The 24911-nt window shown below is 40.6% G+C and overlaps 1 protein-coding gene across 4 annotated transcripts in view; it reads right to left on the bottom strand.

Annotated features, from left to right (window-relative positions):
* Positions 1 to 24911, bottom strand: part of LOC133570889 (RNA-binding motif, single-stranded-interacting protein 2-like) — a 110157-nt gene that overhangs the window by 47634 nt on the left and 37612 nt on the right. For 3 of the 4 annotated variants that reach the window (XM_061923682.1, XM_061923681.2, XM_061923684.2), the window contains exon 2: positions 602 to 765. In XM_061923682.1, the coding sequence (XP_061779666.1) occupies positions 602 to 765 (164 nt within the window). The remainder of the gene's footprint in view (positions 1 to 601; positions 766 to 24911) is intronic. The other variant, XM_061923683.1, reaches the window with a different exon arrangement.

Here is a 24911-nt window from a genome sequence, read left to right as displayed (position 1 = left end):
TTCCCAACAGATGTAAAAGAAAGGGCATCTCTATCCTCCTTCAAAACCTCACTAAAAGAACACCTCCAGGCAACTACAACCCTAAACTAACACCCTCCTTTCCACATAATACCTCTTCGGATAGTAAATAATCAAATGTAAACAATCAAACAATCAAATGTAGACACTTTTTCTTATACTTTCTGATCCCTCTCTCTATGTCCACTACTTGCTGTACATATCCTACCAAGTCAGTCCTACACTGTTTCTATATCCATTTCTCTGATGATGCAATTGTTGATGCTGATTGTTGATCACTGAAGTGTTGATACCAACCAAACCGAACCCCCCGCATATCCCACACCCCGTATTGTAAATAATGTAAATAATTCAACGGATATACTCTGATGATGATTATCTTGTGTGATGACTGTATTATGATGTTAGTATATATTTGATAGTATATATCTGTATCATGTATCAATTTAAGTGGACCCAGGCTTAAAAAAGTTGAAAAACTTATTCGGGTGCTACCATTTAGTGGTCAATTGCACGGAATATGTACTTCACTGTGCAATCTACTAATAAAAGTTTCAATCAATCAATCAAAAAAGAAACTCACGGTTGGCAGAGCTTGACCAGGTCTTGGTCCATAGTCCCAGGATGAAGGCCACGGATATACAGGTTCGTTTTACTCAGCTGTTCACCTCCACTGCTGCTGTTGCTGCTACTGTTGTTGTTGGGACTGGGGGGAGCCATCTGGTGGCCGGAGGACACATAGGCCTGCTGTGACAAAACAGAAATGTCAGAATTAGCACCAGTACAGCAAAGACGTTCTGACAAGAGGTGGGAATCTTTGGGCACCTCACAATTTCATTACGATTCAGCAGCTACTATTCGATTAAAAATCGATTATTGGATGCCTGTCTTGGTTGGGGCCTGCTGGGTCTAGTCCCTGCATCTATCGTGGCAGCTCAGTGCACTGCAGGGGTGCAAGGCGGCCAAACTGCAGGGTAGTGACCTTGTGTGTCAGCGTGTCTGTGATGTCTTTTTTATTTTTTCTATTTTGTCTCTTTCCCTTCCCTCAGTTCCTGGATGTTACGTATCCATCGTTGGGGTCCCTGCAGGTGCGGTGGGTGGTTTCCATGGCCCCCTGGCGGGGCAGTCTTCCCGTCCCTGCTGCAGGGAGGCTTTGGGCCCCTCAGGGCGGGGTGTTTCGTCTTTCTGCCTGCATTGGGTGTGGTCTCTTGCTAGCTTGGGGGATGGCTGTCCCCTGCCTTGTCCTCTGCTGGGCGCGTCTGTCTGTGGCCTGCCGCTGGCCCTGCTGGGCGGCACCGTGGCCCGGCTCTAGGGTTCCTGTCGCTGGCCGGACTGGCTGCAAGTTCCCTGGGCACCGCACCTGCTGTTTTGGGTTGGGCTCTCTGGGTGGCTGGGGCTGTACTTTGGCTCCCGCACACAATGGTAAACAAATATATTGTACATACAAATTCACATACATACAAATATTCATACATATATACACACATTCGTACATTCATTCATTAATACATACATATGCGCACACATTGGAACTTACCCACATACATAGGTACATACTCTCGCACATACACAAATACAGTACTAACATACACACACACACAGTACATACATCCGCACGCACATTCCCTGTACAAACATACATATACTGTACATATACAAGCACATAAGCATACATACACTCATGCATGTAATCAAGTTTCATCAAACATATATTAACATATATATTTCCACTGACAAAGCTTAACCTAAAGTTACTATAACAATCTACAAGGTTAATACATTTCGCTTCTCTTTCTTCCCCTCCATTTATCTGCTATCTTTTGTACTAAAGTTATCATTACATATATGTACCGTTGCATTTAAAACATCTGTATTGCTGATAATAGAGGTAATTATTGTTATTATTTATTATCAATAGTGCTATTTCAGTTGCTATTTTTATTGCTCCATTTGTAGTGCAATAATGTTCATTGTCATTTATGTGTTATTAATATTTACTTCACTAACTGCTTATTTTGCATCATATTTGTACATATTGTATTTGCTGATGCTGTTCTGCTGTTGTTGTGGTTGTTATTGCTGTTGTCTCTCTGTCTTATGCCCCTGTTGTCCCTGTAATTTCCCCTCCGTGTTCCTTTTTTTCTCTTTCTATCCCCTCCTGCTCCGATCCGGCTTCGCCAAACATGAATATAAATCCTAATATAAAGTAAAATACAAATAAGGAAACAAGAGAAGTATCCCACACTTCTCTTTTGTAAAGTAAATCTGTGCAGCAAATATGGGCATCTACATCAACAATATTATTCGCCTAAGTAGCTGGACAGGACAAAAAAAGAAAAAAAAAGATTATTGATGCATCTTTAATTTATGTATATTATTGCAGTTTTACTAACTTGCAACTTTTAGAAACAGGGCTTTTGTAATAAGAAACAAGTAAATGAATTCCCATCACATTTATTAAAGTTATGGAAATGTGTGCAAAACTGGAACATAAGTGCCCTATAATGAAGGAGCTGGTTGGATCTCTCGGTGAGGTGGCTCGCTGCAGTCAGTTAAAGTTTGGAACCGTCTACATTACTTTATTTACAATAAATAAATCGATTATCGATTATTGACGTTTACTAAACATTTTTTGTAATGTTTAGTTTTTAATCGTCCATGTCCAAATTGCAATGCATCTAAAAATTGATTATTCCCCCCTGTCGTGCCAACGTGCCAACTCTAGTTCTGACAAACAGATCTCGGTTCTGCTTTGACAAATGCTACTTTTACATGTTGTTTAGTTAATTAATTCAAAACAAACAAGAAAAATCTACCTCTTAGCTAATCTGCCACCAGTTGTTATAGTTTAATTTGTTTTGCAACAGAAAACCCTGATTGAGGTACATAGAAAAAACTAAAGTTTGCTGAAAATACATAGAACTACCCTAAATTTAAGTTAAGGTTTACTAGCTTGCTAACCACGCATTTATCTGAATGGAAAAGTCATAAAGTGCGATAAACATGTCATTTCCTGTTGTATAATGTATGTGTTTGGTATATTCTCCCTTATCCTCTGCATTATCTTGCACAATTTCTGCCAGAAAGGGCTACTGTGACAAAGAATAACTGCTTTCGTGTGCAAAAATAATCAGTCTATTTGTTTCTATCACTTGAAGACACGGCATTAAGAAAAATAGAGAGAGACCATTTTAAAATGCAACAAAATACCAACATTATCTCAAAACAACAAATAAAAACACCAAACGAGCCCGGCAGACTTATTGTCCAAAGGCACGGTCTATGACAAACAGCCGCAGATGTTAAGAAATTCATGTCATGCCATCTCTAATTGTGTAGACATGACCTAGTACACACTGCCGAAAAGAAGGGCTGGTACTAAAAATACTTTGTATTGTTTTTTTTTATAGTCTTGTGTTTGTTATACAAACCCCAAAACCAGTGAAGTTGGCACGTTGTGTAAATTGTAAATAAAAAGAGAATACAATGATTTGCAAATCCAACCTATATTCAATTGAATAGACTGCAAAGACAAGATACTGAAATTTTCGAACTGGAAAACTTTGTTATTTTTTGCAAATATTAGCTCATTTGAAATTTGATGTCTGCAACATGTTTAAAAAAAGCTGGCACAAGTGGCAAAAAGGACTGAGAAAGTTGAGGAATGCTCATCAAACACTTATTTGGAACATCCCACAGGTGAACAGGTTAATTGGGAACAGGTGGGTGCCATGATTGGGTATAAAAGCAGCTTCCATGAAATGCTCAGTCATTCACAAACAAGGATGGGGCGAGGGTCACCACTTTGTGAACAAATGTGTGAGCAAATTGCCGTACAGTTTAAGAACAACATTTCTCAACAAGCTATTGCAAGGAATTTAGGGATTTTACCATCCAAGGTCTGTAATATCATCAAAAGGTTCAGAGAATCTGGAGAAAAATCACTGCACATAACATTGAATACTGCATCAAAAACCAACATCAGTGTGTAAAGGATATCACCACATGGCCGTAGGAACACTTCAGAAAACCACTGTCAGTAACTACAGTTGGTCGCTACATCTGTAAGTGCGAGTTAAAACTGTACTATGCAAAGCGAAAGCCTTTTATCAACAACACCCAGAAACGCCGCCGGCTTCGCTTGGCCCGAGCTCATCTAAGATGGACTGATGCTAAGTGTAAACGTGTTCTGTGGTCTGACGAGTCCACATTTAAAATTGTTTTTGGAAACTGTGGACGTTGTGTCCTCCGGAACAAAGAGGAAAAGAACCATGTGGATTGTTATAGGCGCAAAGTTCAAAAAGCCAGCATCTGTGATGGTATGGGGGTGTATTAGTGCACAAGGCATGGGTAACTTACACATCTGTGAAGGCACCATTAATGCTGAAAGGTACATACAGGTTTTGAAGCAACATATGTTGCTATCCAAGCAACGTTATCATGGACGCTCCTGCTTATTTCAGCAAGACAATGCCAAGCCACGTGTTACATCAACGTAGCTTCATAGTAAAAGAGTGCTGGTACTAGACTGGCCTGCCTGTAGTCCAGACCTGTCTCCCATTGAAAATGTATGGCGCATTATGAAGCCTAAAATACCACAACGGAGACCCTGGACTGTTGAACAACTTAAGCTGTACATCAAGCAAGAATGGGAAAGAATTCCACCTGAAAAGCTTCACAAATTGGTCTCCTCAGTTCCCAAACGTTAACTGAATGTTGTTAAAAGGAAAGGCCATGTAACACAGTGGTAAAAATGCACCTGTGCCAACTTTTTTGCAATGTGTTGCTGTCATTAAATTCTAAGTTAATGATTATTTGCAAAAAAAAATGTACGTTTCTCAGTTTAAACATTAAGTATCTTGTCTTTGCAGTCTATTCAATTGAATATAAGTTGAAAAGGATTTGCAAATCATTGTATTCTGTTTTTATTTACAATTTACAAAACGTGCCAACTTCACTGGTTTTGGGTTTCGTATACAAAAATATGTGTTTCATAAATAAAATGAGAAAAAATAGGCAAAAGTGGCATTTATTATATGTGTGCATATGTAATTAAAAAAAATAATTCTTACTGCACTACCTGAGTTACACAAAACGTCATGTCTGGTCGCAAACATGGCATCAGTTTAAGCCCTTGGCAGGCAAACAGGCGTATTCGTAATGGACTGTCTCTACATTTCAACAAAGCAAAGCACGCCTGATTGAAAGCACTCAAAGGTAAGGCTCCTCCTTTCAAGCGAGTTAGCTCATTTACATGGTACTGATATGAATTGGCAGTTCCAACACCTCCAAAACTGAACTAAGAGCAATGTTACAATCAAACAGCTGAGTACAATACTTACTGTACAAACACTTTGTAGAGCTCAGCAAGACAAGACGGGCACATTTAACCTAATGGCGAAAGAATACTTTCTGACTACGGCAACAAACGGAAATTAATACATACTTTCAAATGAAACTCAGGAGTGTAAGAAACTGGACAGCACCGTTATCATTATCAGCTCTGTGTTAAATAATGATAAAGAAATAATTGTATTTTATTATTAGACAAATGGTCATTTATTACCACATGAACACACACAAAAGCACCAAAAATGTATCCCATTGAGTACGGGTACTGATTCCAGGTACCGGGAATATTTCTCAGTACAAATCAAATCAGTTCAAATGTGAAAGGTACCCATCCCTACTGGTATGTTCCATTTTCTTGCAATTCCATTATAACACGGAAGACAGAACTCTTACTAGACAACTAATTACTAACAGCCCCTTTCTGCACTAGCCTGCCAACCTTGTTCCAACAAGTACCTGAGCAACTCTAACAAAAAAAATATGTATGACTTTTTTGACACACATATATCAAACAAAAATGTGGGCATTACCAATGCCAAAGCATACAGTGAGAACAAGGGAAAGTGCTTTTATGGAGGATATAAAAAGTGAGTCTGTGGGAGACGAACGTGGACGCACCTCAGTGAAAAATAATATCACACAGCGCCCGTGTCAACACTCACCAATAATGCTCTCTGAGGGGAATGCTGGGCCTCTTGGCCGCCTGCTCCATATAGGGGGGAAAGGGGCCTCTTTGGCTTTCTCCATGTTGGGTAACTTCTTTTTCACTTTTGCAACCGCAAAAAATATCTTGCGGTGCATACCAAAACCAGAAACTGGTTGACCGAAGACAAACATTTGGGTAGGTCGACTGTGCAGAATTAAATAATACCTTTAGTGGTGCGTCCTTTCTCATCTTTTGATTTTTTTAAAAAGATCATAACTGTTTAATTTTTCTCTTGTGTCTCTTCTACTCCTAAATATGCTTCATGAGAGCAGGAACACATTTAAAGAGATTGAAATCTCGAGTACACACCAGGGATTCATTGTGGCGACCATCTGTAAAGGCCTGATCAATCCTTCCTGTTGTTCCTAACAACATACGCCACCACAACTGACATTAATGTCGCTAGTTACGAACTACAGCAGCCGACTCGTCGTGAGTCATTGCTAGGAATGTGATGGGCTATTACGCAACAATCAGTGAATCATGGATTGTGGTTCTCCATGGAGACATTACTCCATATTCCGTACTAAGATTGTGCAATCATTCAGCCAAATCTATTGAGGTGAGTAAGGTTTCATAATCCCTGTCGAGAAGCTGAGAAAAATGTTCTGCCTCTCGAGGAATAGATCTATTGACGCTTTTATGACTGGAGCAATAAAAAGAAACAAGAGGGCTCACCACAACTGGCAAATATTTATACAAGCCAAATATATGAATATATATAAGTTGGTGTGGTAGGTAACAATTGTGGTTTCTTACTGTGCTCGCTGTGGGGTGCAGAGAGATTTGTGCCTTGTTTGCGAGACCAATTGGACGTTGGCGACAAGACAACAATGGGTTCATTTTAGAGGAGTGAACGGGTCACTGATTAAATTGTCATTCTTTAGGAAAAGCCCAGCAGGGTGGCGTAGTAACACCAGCTACATCGACCAATCACGCTAATTTGATGATCCAAAAGGCACTACAGCCCTTGAAGATGACCACCTCTGCCAACCTTTGCTTAACAAGCCGCAAGGTTAGGGAAAAAGCCCTAATCTTGGCAAATAAAATGTCTGAGTATAACGTCTTCATTAAAACTATTTATACTATGATGCACTGTTTGTTATATTATCTAGCGTATTAAAAGGTATATCCTACATTTAAACCTTAGTCTCTCCATTAGTTGCAGGCTAAAGAGGAGTAAAACCAAAACAGTTATCCGCTAAAGGGTCAGTATTTCTGTTTCAACATTACGCTTGCTGCTACCGAGTTCTAGCATCTGAGAGTCTAGTGTGCGACCAACAAAGACAACAAGAGAGCACAACAAAGAAGAAGCAGCACCAAAATCAAACAATGTCATGCAGATCAAAATATTTTTGCACCAACATAAAGTGCTGAGTGAAGTGTGCCCATATTTAAAGTTTTTTCAGTGTGTCGATAGAAATTTTACTCGGGAGGAATTCCATGACTGCAAACAACTGTCAAGTAGCTAAGAAACATATACTTTATATTATACTTTATATACCTTTTTGCAACCTACCTATTGTTATTTCACTGATATTGAAAACACAGTAAAAAAAAATATGGTTTGTCTTTTTGTTTGGAAAAATCTGTTATTAAAAACAGTTCTTGAAAAAGAGGGGGTCGTCTTATATTTGTGTCAACATGGGATATGTTATGGGGGCTTCACTTTCTAATCTCTTAAACAAAAACAAATCAAAATGTATTTCAATTTCCATTAACTCAGAAAGCTTCATTAAGTAAAACTAATCCATCAAATGAGATAGGTGATATTTTTTTGAAGATGTGAAATAAAAAAATGTAGCCAATAGTCGAGTGGAAAAAAAAAACTGTCAATATAATTCGATTACAATTTACGCATCTTTATAGTCTGCTGTAAAGACATTCCAGTTAAGACTTCAATTGAAATGTACAACGCACCTGTTTTGTTGTTTCACGACTTCACATTTAAGCTCGCTTAGCAATTAGCAGGACTTTACCCCTCTTTTTGCCTGTGTTTTGCGCTCTGTGTGTCTGTGCTGGTTCCACATTTTAGAAGCAACCGTCTGTATTACTTGATATAAAATGCTTAAATAATTGATATTTGAAAGTTTGTCGATGATTCATATCGCTCAAGTCCAAATCGTGATGCATCCAGGATTTAATAAATTATTTCACCTCTATTGGTCAACATAAACATACTTTGGTTATTTTATATTGCTTTTTACTTTTAAAGCACCAATGTACTTAGAAGTTCTGAAAGTAAAATTAGATGTGAAAGAAAAGAAAATCGAAAGCTCTCGATGCTTCAAAATAATTGTTTAGTTCAGCCTATTATCTTCTTCGGCTCGAAGGCTGGCAAATGACAGAGAAGTCGCTCAAAATATCCTGTGCATATTTTTAGGATTCAGCTAAAGATAAAAACTCAACACCATTTCCATAAATAAAAAGCCTTAACAGTATCTTGGTGCAAGTGTTGTCCTTATCAAACATCAATACTCATCAGAGTTAGTCCATCATCCACACATACAAAAATATGCATGCTCATCGGCCAAAACAATGAGCTTAACCAGAGATATAATAAACATACTGCTTTTCCAATGAAAACAAATACAGTGATACCTCAATTTACGAGCTTAATTGGTTATGTGTGTGTGTGTGTATGTATATATATATATATATATATATATATATATATAATGTAGGTATGTATCCATCATCCATCCATATATAAACCATCCATATAAAAACCCCGGCTGATATTTTTCAATTACTTTTTTTTTTCCTGCCTGGGATCGCTGCGATTAATTGATTTATATTATTCTCAATGTTGAGAATAATTGAAATTAAATTAAATTAAATGAGCTCCGTGACATATATATATATATATATATATATATATATATATATATATATATATATATATATATATATATATATATATATTACGTGTATTTGTATTGAACCATTTCAGTACGGGGGTTTCGGTTCGGTTCGGAGGTGTACCGAACGAGTTTCCACACGAACATATTAAGTAGCCGCCTAAGCTAAAGTCTTAACAAGCTGCTCTGCTTCGTTCTGCCTCTTCTCTGTCAGTACTCTACACAGCACCCAGCATTGTCCCACCCGCACAACCATCTGATTGGTTACACGCAGAGCGGTAACAGCCAATCAGCAGTGCGTATTCAGAGTGCATGGTGTCAGTGCTCGTGATGAGCAGGTAGGTGTTTAGCAGGTAAGCATTAGGCAGCGGACTCTCCCCAAATTATAATAAACACCTCCCAGTCAACTACTAGTAACATCACTATGAGCCCGTTCACGTTCTAGAAACATAAACGGCAGCAGAGTTTGCTCGCAGTCCTGGCTTGAGGTGAAGGCTAATTAGCTTTTAGCGTAACGTTACCTAATTTTGCGGCGTGTGTGTGTGTGTGTGTGTGTGTGTGTGTGTGTGTGAGTGTGGTACGGACAGCAAAGCCCTGTCTGTCTGTTATTTCCCTTTACCTTTTTCTGTGTTGATTGAGCTGTGTTGAAGCAGCAAAAAAGACATTATGTTAAATGAAGAGTTTTTGTCTCTGATAGTTGATATAATAATGTAAGTGCATCATTAAGCCTACATGAACTCCATGGTGTTCATGGATGAATAGTCTCTCCTATTGCTATTGTACTATTTTTTCAGCTATATTTACATTAATCATTAGTAATGGAGCAGCCTAGTTTTGAATGGCAGGGTCCCTGCTATCACATGTTGATAAAAATATAACATTTACATACAAAAAATCAACTTCAGGCTTCCCAAATGCTGTAATAAATTAAGCATGATGAGTTGACTTGAAACTGTTTAATGTGTAGAAGAAAAGTTTTGTCATTTTATTTAATCTGAGCAACAACTTGAGGCAGTTTAATGTTGATAAACGTGGGCAGAATTATTATAGTGTTCCCAATGTTAAAAGGATAAAGACATTGTTTACAAATTTGGTAAATAAATAACCAAAAAATGTATATTTTGTTGTTTTCTTACTGTACCGAAAATGAACCGAACCGTGACCTCTAAACCGAGGTACGTACCGAAGCGAAATTTTTGTGTACCGTTACACCCCTAACATATATATATATATATATATATATATATATATATATATATATATATATATATATATATATATATATATATATATATATATATATATATACATGCACCTGGGGATAGGTTGATTGGCAACACTAAATTAGCCCTAGTGTGTGAATGTGAGTGTGAATGTTGTCTGTCTATCTGTGTTGGCCCTGCGATGAGGTGGCGACTTGTCCATGGTGTAACCCGCCTTCCGCCCGATTGTAGCTGAGATAGGCTCCAGCGCCCCCCGCGACCCCAAAGGGAATAAGCGGTAGAAAATGGATGGATGGATGGATATATATATATATATATATATATATATATATATATATATATATATATATATATATATATATATATATATATATATATATATATATATATATTAGGGCTGCAACAACTAATCGATTAAAATCGATTATAAAAATAGTTGACGATTAATTTAGTCATCGATTCGTTGGAACTATGCTATGCGCATGCGGAGTTTTTTTTGTTGTTTTTTTTAAATAAAACTTTATTTTTAAACTGCAACATTTACAAACAGCTGAGAAACAGGAATCAAAATCAGTACAAAAACAGTACAAAACAGCGCCAGGGCGGCGCTGAGGCTACGCCTCATGAGGTGGAGGTAAGCTAGCCAATAATGTGTCATGTGCAGCTCACGTGACGACGCCGTCTCCTTTGCTGGAACATTCGAAAAATGGCGCAGGAAAACAGTACCGATAGTTCAGCGGAAAAACATCTTGAGGTTATTGCTTCAATGGAGATTATTGCTTCAATGGAGAAAAGTGTACGACCTAAGTCATCAAATGTGTGGGAACACTTTACTTTAAAGACTTCAAAGAAGACCGTTTCCTGCAAAATGGCACAGAAGTACAACATTGCTTCAGGAGCACCTGAAGAGGAAACATGTTGGAGCCATGGATGAAGGGAAGAACTCACGCTACGTAACTTTTTAAGTCCATAGTGGCAACAGACATTCATGAGTTCAGCTTTTTTGTGAGTAACGTTAATGTTATGCCTTTGTTGCAACGCGGGGCTGATAATGTGTCTCTGGCACATTTGACTCCGTTTTGAGAGAGAAAACGCACGGTTACCAATTTCTAAATAAACGTAACGGACAGAAATATCTCAGGTTGGTTTCATAATGGATCAATGTAGCTGGGGCCGATAAAGCTATATAAATATATTTAGATTTGAGTGACGCTTTACTATAACTAAACGTTATGAAGGTGCTGGAAAATTTCATGCTATTATTCAGAGGCAGCCTAAAATGAATCCTTTATTATTCACAATAGAAACATGTACAATATCTGATTCAGTTCTGATGAGTTACATTTCTGTGTTATTATTAGTGTATGCTGCATCCCCAATGTCCAGAACATGGTGCCAGTATGCTGGTTTTTTTCAATAAAATACTGGAAAGGATAGAAATGTAGTTTGTCTCTTTTATCCGATTATTAATCAATTAATCGAAGTAATAATCGACAGATTAATCAATTATCAAATTAATCGTTAGTTGCAGCCCTAATATATATATATATATATTAGGGGTGTAACGGTACACAAAAATGTTGCTTCGGTACGTACCTCGGTTTATATATATATATATATATGTATATATATATATATATATATATATATATATATATATATATACACACACAAAATTTTGGTGTACCGTTACACCCCTTTTAGCAAATGGCTCACATGAGATCATGCAAGTGTACCCAATGAAGTGTCCAGTAAGTTTACCACAGCACTGTTAAGGTTGTTTCAGGCTTTCTATGTGTTTGAATTCACCTCCCAGAGCGGCTTCCACGGTTGACCCTGGCTCGACCCTCACAATTTCATGGTTTTCCTGGCTGTTGGGGAGTTTTCCCGCCCTCCCATGTCATAGTTTCTTCCTCCTAAAGGGACTGCTTGTCTTATCCTCAGGAAGTAAAATACTTTGACTCTCTTACCGGCTGGCTGACTGACGTACATGCTGATGCACAGATTTATAGTCTGTGTGAAAGAGGACCACAGAGGAGAGATACAGAAATGCTATATTTAAGATCCAGTGAGGAAAATTCCATTGACCAGCCTATAAATGAACGATTTGATTGCAGTCTAATATATCTACAGGCACTCTTCTGCTTTGCTAGTGCAAACTAGAACAATGTAGCTTTGCAGGATTTTATTATCACACACCTCTCTTAATTGCTGACCACATTCCCTGTACAATAAAGACAATTAGCATGCCAATTACGAGGACATAAATTACTAGATATTCCTGACACTGCAAAATACAGTTTTAATATGTCGCTAGTAAAGCTGAAGTATGGAGGACGACAGGAAATCCTGTATGTCTGTTCCTGATCTTATCACGCTGCAATTTGTACGAGGCTCTCTGCATTCCAAACAGGTGACAGGGACACGGAACGTGCATCCAGAACGGTTTCTAAATCCTCCTCCCCCCTCCTTTTGCTTTTACAGGCAATGCAGTGCACATATCACTCTTCAATCTGTCTCTTAACGTCGATGGCACCTTGATGCACGTGTGCTTTCAAGTCGTGTCGGGTGGCACAGGCTTAGGAGCTTTGAAACGTATACACCCACAAAAACACTGGCCCGCCGCCCGGATATAGATCCAACAGAGTGAGAGGCAAACAGTGTCTGGCATCGTCGCCGCACTATTTTAGACAACTGGGCTCTATCCCCATCTGGCCCTCGCCTGTGCTTGCTCACCTTGGCTTGATCATTCAGTGGGCATTTTGGACCGGTCCAAAACATCTGACACATTAAACAGAGAAACAGATACACATATACTCGGGCCAGAAGAACAAAGGTGACAGTGCAGGCAAGTCTAGTGAGGGTACAGTCATTTTAGAAACGTAAAGTAGTCCAGCAGACATTAAATTTTATGTAAGCTATTTCCTGTCGTGGATACTTAATATCCATCATGCACTTTTAGAGCAGAGACACAGAACTATGAAAATTGGCTCCCTCAATTGATTTCTTTTCAATGTGCATATGATACAGGTGAGCTATGCTAAAACTCCCATCCACCCACTTTAGGTCTGTCAAGCCGGCTTAAAGGCTCGGTTGTGCTAAAAATGGCCCAAGTGATGTACCGCGTAACTAGATTGGAGGGGACATACATTAAAGAAAGCTATCGAAAAGTGGGTTTGTCACAGACATTTGAAACGCTGCATTTAAAAAGTGACCTACTGTTGTTGTGCAGCATTGTGTGACAGAAAATGTAACATTGTCACCGCTTACGAATGACTATTCAACTTTTACTTCCCTTGGGAAAGATTTAATCCACGCCTTGAACCGGCTTTGAAAGCAGAGCTCAGGATTGCTAAAAATGGGCATAATAAGCACATTTTGTGTCAGGCTCTCTAGAAAAGAACGTATAGAGTTGTAGAGATTGTGCACACATGTTACAGACAAGAATGCAACCTCTGGCAAGATGGAAAATAAACAATCTCAATGGATTTCTGTAACATGTACATAAATTATAGTTGCGGTCAGAAAGTTTACATATACTGCAATGGATTGGATGTCTTAATAATACAAGACTTAGAAAATTGGTTGTGCAAGTATGTATGACGATGCAGTATTTTGATGATCCTATAAATTTACACAGTACTTTTTCATCTCCCCCAGCCGCTTTTTGTAGGCATATATAAGCCTCCAGCATATTACATACTACCTTTGATATAACTCGCAGAGTGCAGACATAGCTACAGATTGTCCTCTAAAACGGAATATCTAAATTACAAGTAAATACTAACAGTGCTCCATTTTCAACTGATATTGATCTGCAAGGGTGACTCGTAAACAGCTGTTTATGTGATGAGGTCGTTTAAGTCTGTTGATTATTTTAAAGGACAGCAAACACCAAAAATGACGCAGAACACCGTGTGTAGATCAATGACAGAGAAAAATAAGCAGACAGCTGCCAAAACATGTCCTAATATGACTTTCGACCTCAGCTTCCGGCAACACCTTAGATAAGATAAGAACAGTTGGTATCTTGCTAGAAAACAGAAACACATTAAAATAATAAAAGATCCATCCATCCATCCATTTTCTACCGCTTATTCCCTTTTTGGGGTCGCGGGGGGCGTTGGAGCCTATCTCAGCTACAATCGGGCGGAAGGCGGGGTACACCCTGGACAAGTCGCCACCTCATCGCAGGGCATAATAAAAGATTTACTTTTATAAGACAACACGCACAAAACATTCAGATGCAATAGAAAAATCAATAGATTTTAATGTTATTTTTATGCATTTGTAAATAATGTTGAATTAAAAAAAGCAAATCCATTTTGGAAAAAATAAGGGACGCCCAATATTTTTTTTCAAGCTGAGAGAAATACAGATAACTTCCTGCTTCTTTTGGCTGATACGATAACCTATTTATATCAGTTTTTGTATTTTTGTTTTGTGTCAACTGTTGTTTGCGCACACCTCAAAGTATGAAAGACTCAAACAAAGGTGGATTTAAAGGGGAACATTATCACAATTTCAGAATGGTTAAAACCATTAAAAATCAGTTCCCAGTGGCTTATTATATTTTTCGAAGTTTTTTTCAAAATTTTACCCATCACGCAATATCCCTAAAAAAAGCTTCTAAGTGCCTGATTTTAACCATCGTTATAAACACCCGTCCATTTTCCTGTGACGTCACATAGTGAAGCCAACACAAACAAACATGGCGGAAAGAACAGCAAGCTATAGCGACATTAGCTCGGATTCAGACTCGGAATTCAGCGGCTTAAGCGATTCAACAGATTACGAATGTATTGAAACGGATGGTTGTAGTGTGGAGGCAGGTAGCGAAAACGAAATTGAAGAAGAAACTGAAGCTATTGAGCCATATCGGTTTGAACCGTATGCAAGCGAAACCGACGAAAATGACACGACAGCCAGCGACACGGGAGAAAGCGAGGACGAATTTGGCGATCGCCTTCTAACCAACGATTGGTATGTGTTTGTTTGGGATTAAAGGAAACCAACAACTATGAACTAGGTTTACAGCATATGAAATACATTTGGCAACAACATGCACTTTGACAGTGCAGACAGCCCAATTTTCATCAATTAATATATTCTGTAGACATACCCTCATCCGCTCTCTTTTCCTGAAAGCTGATCTGTCCAGTTTTGGAGTTGATGTCAGCAGGCCAGGGAAGCTAGGGTTGATATTCTTCTCTTGATCATCTTCGGTGGCATAAGGGACGGTGTGAGCCAAGACATCCAGTGGGTTTAGCTCGCTCGTCTGCGGGAACAAACTGCCGCCATTGCTTGCCGTGTTACCGAGGTCCTTTGTCCCTGAATTGCTCACACACTCCGGCAGATTCAATGGGGGTCTGGCGGCAGATTTCTTTGACTTTATCGTTGGAAATGCATCTGCTTTGAGTGTCGCAGGATATCCACACATTCTTGCCATCTCTGTCGTAGCATAGCTTTCGTCGGTAAAGTGTGCGGAAAAAACGTCCAATTTCTTGCCCCTTTCGCATCTTTGGGCCACTGGTGCAACTTGAATCCGTCCCTGTTCGTGTTGTTACACCCTCCGACAACACACCGACGAGGCATGATGTCTCCAAGGTACGGAAAACAGTCGAAAAAATGGAAAATAACAGAGCTGATTTGACTCGGTGTTTGAGAAAATGGCGAATTGCTTCCCGATGTGACGTCATCGCTCCGAGAGCGAATATTAGAAAGGCGTTTAATTCGCCAAAATTCACCCATTTAGAGTTCGGAAATCGGTTAAAAAAATATATGGTCTTTTTTCTGCAACATCAAGGTATATATTGACGCTTGCATAGGTCTGGTGATAATGTTCCCCTTTAACAAACTGAACCAGTACATTTGTCCAAACAATAGCCAGTATCTTCAAAGATAGTACATTGATGGTCCTTCAGAACAATAATTTCCATGATGAAATCACAGATCGCTTTAACCCTCCTATCATCTCTGGCAAACTTTTTGCACAATTACGCAGCGAAAAGAGCGACTGACTTTGGGGTAGCTTTTTAAGCAGCAAGCGTCTTCATAGGCTTTCAAAACATTGTCATAGTTACAGTATGTGTTGAAAGGCAATGTTTTTTTAATTTTGCAGAATATTCGGCGCAAATAGCATGCAAAAATTATTCCTTTGAAATAGTGAAGATGTCCCACCGATTGATGCCATGTGTCAAAACTTGGACTATGGTGTGGTTTGTTCTCCCGAGGTGCAAGTGAATTGGACTGGTCACGGCATGAAGGTAAATACATAATTTAATAATAACACTCAAACGAACAAAAGGCGCGCTCAAGGCGGATGTACAAACTTGACTAATGAAAACAAAAGACTTGCACGGGGGCAAAAAAAAACTATGAACAAATAAACAAAACACTAACTGTGGCATGAATCGAAACAAAACTTACTTGGCATGGACATGAAGTGCGCAGCGGAGGACAGAGTGTGACAGGGGGCATAAATGCGGGGTGCGGTATGGGGTGCGAGGTCGTCAGAAAAACAAACTGAAAAACACTGAACTTAAATACTATGGACATGATTAGTGAAAGCAGGTGCGTGACTCAAAACGTGAAACAGGTGCGTGACGTGACAGGTGAAAACTAATGGTTGCTATGGTGACCAGACAAGGGAGTGAAAAGACAGAAACTAAACAAAACATGACTTAAAACAAAACATGATAATACAGACATGACAGAACTCCCCCCTTACGGACAGATCCCAGATGTCCAAGAAAAAACTTAACAAGAGTCATGGGAGGGCGGGAGGGGGACATGGCGGTGGGTCGCCAGCCCAAGTGGCCCCGAATCCATCGAGGCATAGTCATGTGGCGGCGGCGAGTGGAACGCCGCTGCAGCAGGCGAGGTGGGCGACCCGGGACAGGCCACATCCGTGGCCGACTGGGAGGTGGGCGCACTTGGCGTGGCGGGCGACCAGGTAGCGGCCATATCCGTGGCCGACGAGGAGGCAGGCGCGTCGTCAACTTGGCAGGCGTGGCAGCTCGGCGTGGCAAGTCAGGCGGCGAAGCTCGGCGTGGCACGTCAGGCGGCGAAGCTCGGCGTGGGTCTTGGTCTTGGCATGGCGGGTCTTGGTCTTGGCATGGCGGGTCTTGGCATGGCGGGTCTTGGTCTTGGCATGGCGTGTCTTGGTCTTGGCATGGCGTGTCTTGGTCTTGGCATGGCGTGTCTTGGTCTTGGCATGGCGTGTCTTGGTCTTGGCATGGCGTGTCTTGGTCTTGGTCTTGGCATGGCGGGTCTTGGTCTTGGTCTTGGCATGGCGGGTGTTGGTCTTGGTCTTGGCCTGGTGGGTCTTGGCATGGCGGGTCTTGGTCTTGGTCTTGGCATGGCGGGTCTTGGTCTTGGTCTTGGCATGGCGGGTCTTGGTCTTGGCATGGCGGGTCTTGGTCTTGGTCTTGGCATGGCGGGTCTTGGCGTCGTGAAGCTGCGACTGGCGGCACTTGGCGTCGTGGAGCTGCGACTGGCGGCACTTGGCGTCGTGGAGCTGCGACTGGCGGCACTTGGCGTCGTGGAGCTGCGACTGGCGGCACTTGGCGTCGTGGAGCTGCGACTGGCGGCACTTGGCGTCGTGGAGCTGCGACTGGCGGCACTTGGCGTCGTGGAGCTGCGACTGGCGGCACTTGGCGTCGTGGAGCTGCGACTGGCGGCACTTGGCGTCGTGGAGCTGCGACTGGCGGCACTTGGCGTCGTGGAGCTGCGACTGGCGGCACTTGGCGTCGTGGAGCTGCGACTGGCGGCACTTGGCGTCGTGGAGCTGCGACTGGCAGTACTTGGCGTCGTGGAGCTGGTACCGGAGCTTGGCGTCGTGGAGCTGGTACCGGAGCTTGGCGTCGTGGAGCTGGTACCGGAGCTTGGCGAGGAACTTGGTATGGTGGAGCTGGTGCGGCAACAGGTGCTAGCCTTGGTGCAGGTGGAGGTGGCCTAGCTGGGGGTTGCGGCTTGGCAGGTCGGAAGACTGGTGAGGGCGGTCGTGCTGGAGGCTGTGGCTTGACAGGTCGGTATACTGGTGGTGGCGGCCGTGAGGGAGGCTGTGGCTTGGCATGGTGATGCCGAGCCACCCCACCAACACAGCTCCCGACCCCAGCCCCCCCCTCAAGGGGCGGATACCAGACGCGCTCCCTGCGGTCTGGAACTCTCTGTAGGGGTGGGCGGGGGAGGGCAGAAATGTCCCCTTTATTTTGGCCAAATTGTTTTGGTTTTTTATCCCCCACCTGGGGTTGTGTGGGCGGTAAAAAAGAAAAAAATTGTGACGGGGGCGGGACTTGAGTCTTGGGGGGCGGGGCATGAGTCTTGGGGGGCGGGGCATGAAATTGGGATGGCTGTGACTGACTAGACCTGATCTCTAAAAACATGTTTTGATAATGATTTATCAAAGTCATGCCATTAGTGTCTTTTGTTGGAGGCGGGTGTTCAAAAGAAAAAGAGTTGGAAAAAAAATCCTGGGCTGTGATGTCATCCGGGCGAAGCCGGGCTGGCTGCTGCTTGCTTCCGCCCGGAGGGGGAGGGGCTTGTGGGAGCGGCGTGTCCTGCTGGCTCGCGGAAGTTCTTCCTGAAGTCCTTCGTCGGGAGCGGCGCTTCCGGCACTGCGGCGCTGCGTCCTCCCATTCCTGGGACCAAATGGAGTTTCTGTACTCCACGGAGGAGTAGCGCCGAGTTTCCTCCTCCATCGCGCACAGGACCGCCCAAGAAGCCTCGTCCGCATTGTCCAACTCGGCCAACTTCCTTGCGGAAAAGCGGGTCTGCTGACGACCTCTGTCAAAACTTGGACTATGGTGTGGTTTGTTCTCCCGAGGTGCAAGTGAATTGGACTGGTCACGGCATGAAGGTAAATACATAATTTAATAATAACACTCAAACGAACAAAAGGCGCGCTCAAGGCGGATGTACAAACTTGACTAATGAAAACAAAAGACTTGCACGGGGGCAAAAAAAAACTATGAACAAATAAACAAAACACTAACTGTGGCATGAATCGAAACAAAACTTACTTGGCATGGACATGAAGTGCGCAGCGGAGGACAGAGTGTGACAGGGGGCATAAATGCGGGGTGCGGTATGGGGTGCGAGGTCGTCAGAAAAACAAACTGAAAAACACTGAACTTAAATACTATGGACATGATTAGTGAAAGCAGGTGCGTGACTCAAAACGTGAAACAGGTGCGTGACGTGACAGGTGAAAACTAATGGTTGCTATGGTGACCAGACAAGGGAGTGAAAAGACAGAAACTAAACAAAACATGACTTAAAACAAAACATGATAATACAGACATGACACCATGTTTATTTCCAGTGAGCTCAAGGGAAGTTTATGAGACCTTAAAGCACACACGCAAGAGAAAGGGAAAGCTTGATTCGCTCACCTTAATTCACCCAACAACAGCACAATACGATAATCTCGTCTCATTGCAGCGATTTCATAAATCCTTATATTGGACCGATTTTGATCATGCACCCCTAGAAACAATGTGGTTTGATTTGTTTAACCATTTTATGATATCCATTTACGTTATTGGGGCAGCTAAAAAAAACGTACCTAGGCCAAGGAAGATAATGTGGAGACAAGAAAGAAAACTTCCACCAAAATTATGACAGCCCTTCTAGTCGTTTCCAGGCTGGCTGGCGTGTTGTGTGCGACGGAGAAGCTAGTTTTTGTGTCATTATGGAATCAAGTTAAAATGTACTTTTTAGAGCTTTCTTCAATGGCAGTGAAGACGTTGTTGCCATTCCCGTCCAAAAACTAAGACTGGATTTCTGGCTCTGACCATGACCAAAACAAAACTCAGCATATCAAACAACGCTGTTATCGCCGTCTTTCTGCATAACAAACTGATAGTAACTCGGTGATTTGTGCTTTGCTTTAATTTGACATGTTCATTTTCTTTGTTTTATACATAGGAAAATGACAATAGCATTTTAACACTATGAGATCTGGAGCGTAAGGCTGTGACTCTTTTTGTCACTACTCCCTCCACGGGCTCAATAAGTTAGGGCATCACTGCTGTACAGTAGAAAGCTGACCCTTATGTAGTAGGAACAATGACTCTGCAACTTGAAACATGTCCAACTGGTAATTGGATTAGTATATCACATCCATATTAAATGCATTCTTGTTGCACAGATTGAGAGACTGAAAATGACAATGTTTCAGGGCGGTGGGTAGTTATCTGATAGAGAATAGTACTGAACAGCTGTTTGGTCAGCGCTTTGACTCTGGCTGACTGAACTGTCTCGCAGACAAAGAAAGGAAGCATTTCTACTCGGAGAGAACAAACAGCTCCTGTGTGCCATTCTGAAATCTGATCCAGCAAGGACTAGATAGCATGATATGGCACAACCCTCCTCACCCCTTCATGCATTTATACATATACTCATCAGAATAGGTCACAAGATTCTGGGGGAAGACTTAATCAAATCATGATTTTCTTGCTCAAAATTGAGATTTTGATTCTCTCGGCCAAATTTAAAGTTTCATAAATAGATAGAAGCACATAAAAATATTAAAAAGCCTTGAAAATAATGTAGGATGTTCTTCAATCTTCTTTAAAACAAACCCTTAGCTATGAAGAAATCCACAGCTGATAACAAAACCACAAAAGAACAAAATATAAAATAAAGTCCCTGGTTTAGAAAAAATGTTAAACATCAGCAGCAACTTAAAAATAATTTACCTTTAACAATAGTGTTTTTTAACTCAACATTTTTAGAAGACCCTTGTTCCCTCACAAATTTAAGACAGAAACATCAAGCTGTCAATTGCAGGATGCTGCGTGGCAGCTGACAATATTACCACAGCAGCTAAACTCAGTTTAGCTTGTTTTTTTTTTTACTTGTAGCACCGGTTCTACTAAATAAATAAAAATTTGGAATAAAGAACATTCTTTGTCGCACAGAGTTGTATTTGTAGCAATATGAGATGTCTTGAATATTACACTTTCCTTATTAACACTCAAACAACGTACACATGTGCAGTTGTAGACTTAGAATTTGAATTTTACAGTACAGATAAGAACGAAATTTCTTTGCATTAGCTCGTTGTAGTGCAGGATAAAAGAGCAATAAGGTGCAGTTGTGCACTCATACACATAAACACAATGCGATGTAACGCTCAATTAAACAAAGAGAACATCCCTAAACTGTGCCAGCACTGTTGCTAACACGAGTGTAGGGCTGGGTGATATGGACCTATCAAATCAAATCAAATCAACTTTATTTATAGAGCACATTTAAAATTTACCACAGGGGTAGAAACTCATATCCCGATATAGTTCGGCCCATAAACTAACCCACACATGTAAATATCCGTTGACGTAACTAAATATCTCCACCATGCCTTAATTTAAAATTTTCAGGAATGATAACAATCCCAAATACACAAAAACAGGTATGTAAGAAAAGTAGGTTTTGTATAATAGGATTCAAAATTAAGAGGTGTTTTTATAAGAAAAATTTTTAATCCTTGAAAATAATATAAGAAAAGTCAAATATAATCTCCAATCTACTTTAAAAAAAACAAAAACGTTTAGCTGTGCTCGATTATTCAGCTAACAAAAACACAAATGAACAAAAACTTTAAAAAAAAAAAAAGTGCCCTGTTTAAACGTCAGCAGCAACATGAAAATAATTTACCTTTAATAATGGTGTTTTTATAGGTAAAAAATATTATAGGACATACACACAAAGATCTTATTCAGGAACACCAACCTGCCAACTGCTTCATGTTGCTGTTTGACAGGCTGTGTTCTGAAAATTACTTTTTAAAGGGCATTAATTATAGTTACTTGTTACTTTACCAAAAAAGTGATTGAATTACTAACGGAATTACTCTTTAATAAATGTAATTAATTACTAAGGAAAGTAATTATTATGTTACTTAAAAAAAAACTTCAAATACCTGGCATAATGCAGTTGAGCTAAGTGTCGTGTGTGTGGGTGCCTTTTAAAAGGCGGTTCCTGTTGCCTAGTGACGTGAGACTCAGCGAGTCCAGCTTGAGATGTTTTTGTTAGCTTCGCAGGCTAGCAGTGGCAGTGTGTCGGCTCTGAAGGCAGCTCTTTTGAATCTGTCACTAGTTTGTGTTACTGCTGCTTAGTAAATAGATTGAATGTGCTTGCATGGTTGTATGTTCTTGTCAACAAACGGGGTGTTATTAGAACGTCAAGTCTGTCACTTTAAACATTGATTTGTTGTTCAATATTCCTTCGGCAGGGGTGTCAAACGTACGGGCCGTATCAGGCCTGCAAACAGGTTTGATCTGGCCCGCGGGACGCAAGATGAGTTTGCTAAAAATAAAAATGAGCTGCATTTTTTAAACAAAAAAACTGCTGTTCTAAATGTGTCCACTGGATGTCGCAATAGCAATTCAAGTCTAACCCACATGACTGTGTTTAAAGATGACGTGTCAGCCGACTTTAAGCGCCCTCCAATCAGCGTAGGTGCAAGCAATCAGCTGCTCCTGTTGTGGCTGGCGGCAGATGACAGCAATATCAACGCACAATACCTTCTTTCATTGTACATTTTTTACTCAACGGGTAAAATAACGAAATGGTAAGATGCAAAGACTTAAATCAACTTGATCATCATCTTTTTAGTTAGAGTTCCACGCAGTGCTTGCAATTGGTTGAATGCACGATGCGCGAGCCCATTGCAAAGGAGTCTGTTTCTAAATTTGTTGTGTTTGGTCTATTTTATTTTATGCTTAAATCTACTATGTTTACATTGGTTAAGTTCGTAGTCATGGTACCTTGATTTTGGCTATGGTGTAATTTTGATCATTGTTTTGTTTATATTATAATTATTATTTTTGAATGATAATAAATGAATGTGTTTTGGCAGTTGCAGATTTCACTAATGCGGTGGTTTAAGGAAACACTCAATTGCTTTTCCAAAGGTTTTTAATGGTGAACTGCTTACATTAGAATCCTAAACAGGAAGAGCTTAAAGTTTAATGGTTTTGTAAAAACACTAAGACAAAGTCTAAGTTAATTGTGTTCTTCATTGTGTTTTTGAAACTGCATCAATTTTTCCTCAGAATTTTCAACTAACTTGAGGTGTTTTGCTATGAGAATTATTTGTAATATGTACATTTTCAGAATATGCTTGTTCTATTTTTGGCCAAAGAAAGTCAAAGAAAACAATCTGAAATGTCTTTATTTTGAAGTTATTATGCTGTGATTTTACCAGTCCGGCCCGTGCGGGAATATTTTCCTCCATGCGGCCTCTGGGCTGTAATGAGTGTGATACCTCTGACCTACGTAGTTACTAGCCCGCAGTGAAGTTTGTTTGTGTCAAGTTTTAAGGTGGTGAAAAAAAAAGGTTTTTTTCAACCTGTGTGTGTGAACTAGGAGGAGTGATCAGTACTTCCGCGTCAATCACTTGTCTATTTGGTTATGGTTATGAGTTTATTTCAAACATGCTATACAGGTGGGCAAAATAGGGTTAGAATCTCTATTTGCACATATGCGACATGGTCCATTTTTAGTTGCATTTGCGAATAAATTTGTCGCACCGCATAGCCCTGAGCCTAACACCCTTTCAGATTGTGTATACGTTTATTGTGGCAGTGCTTCTTGAGCAAAGTAGTTGTGACTGGGGAGCTCATACAATGACTTAATTATTTCTGTGAGCTTTTTATATCTGTTTTTTTCCATACCGTTGCAACTGGGAACATATCTATCGTTTTCAAGTGCATCCATCTCTTTTGCATTGTTGATTTGATATAATTATGTAAATTGCAACTCGCCACGTTGCTGTCATGAACACGTGTTGCCGCGAGTAATGCCGAGTGTTGCAGAGGCTTGAGTCAAACGGACCCGATCGCTGGCAGTTAGGCCTGGCCGATATATCGATTTAATCGATAAATTTGAGTTTTTTGTTGCAGACGATTTAAAAAGTAATTTTCTAAAATTTTTTTCCTCTTGCTCTGGCATACTTTTTGCCCCCTGGAGCTTACGTAGCCCGCTCCCGCTCCCTTACTTCCTTAGCAAAGATTCAAAACACAGATAATGCTAACGCTAACGAGACATTTGTTTTAAAGAAAATAAAAGTGTTGTCAGTACTTTGGTTTTGCGGCAACAGGCGTAGAATAAATGACTGCACACTGCAAAGTGTTAAAAAAGGCAGCAGCACAAAAAGACAGCCGAGTGCGGGAATCACAACTACCTTACAACACCGCAACTCCAGCTAAAAAGCAGCGTATTGTGGTGAAATCATTAACACAAGGTATGTATGATGATCGGTGTTTTGATGTAATGTAGCACGCTACTGTTGATGTGGTTTTATGTAGACATGTCAGCGTCAAAAGCACAGCAAGTTCAGTGCAGAAAATATGCTTATTCTATTGACATTAACAAACCAGAACTGAACACAAAAATGAATTGATATCAAATAGAAAGAGGCACTATCAAACACACACACACATACTATTAACTACGAGGGAACAAATCAATGATAGAAGTGAAAAACTTCAGCTTGCAATCCAAACAATACCATCTTTGTGGAACAGAGGGTATGGCAGCCATGGAAGTACATTCAATCTCTTTATGAACCAGAAGTAACACAATCCAGTAAAAACATTCAATAGAACTGCTGGAACTGCCAAGTGCCGACAAACTGCTACTGCTAAGCTAACACACACAAGTGTGCTGCTGCTCTCTGGGCGCTGACGTCCCATGTAAGGCAACAGGCACTGCCTTTTAAAGACACACTCATGCACACATCCC

This window comes from Nerophis lumbriciformis, linkage group LG28 (assembly GCF_033978685.3).
Source record: "Nerophis lumbriciformis linkage group LG28, RoL_Nlum_v2.1, whole genome shotgun sequence".
Classification (NCBI taxonomy): Eukaryota; Metazoa; Chordata; class Actinopteri; order Syngnathiformes; family Syngnathidae; genus Nerophis; species Nerophis lumbriciformis.
Note: the sequence above shows the minus strand (reverse complement) of the source record. Positions and strands in the feature narration are given on the sequence as shown.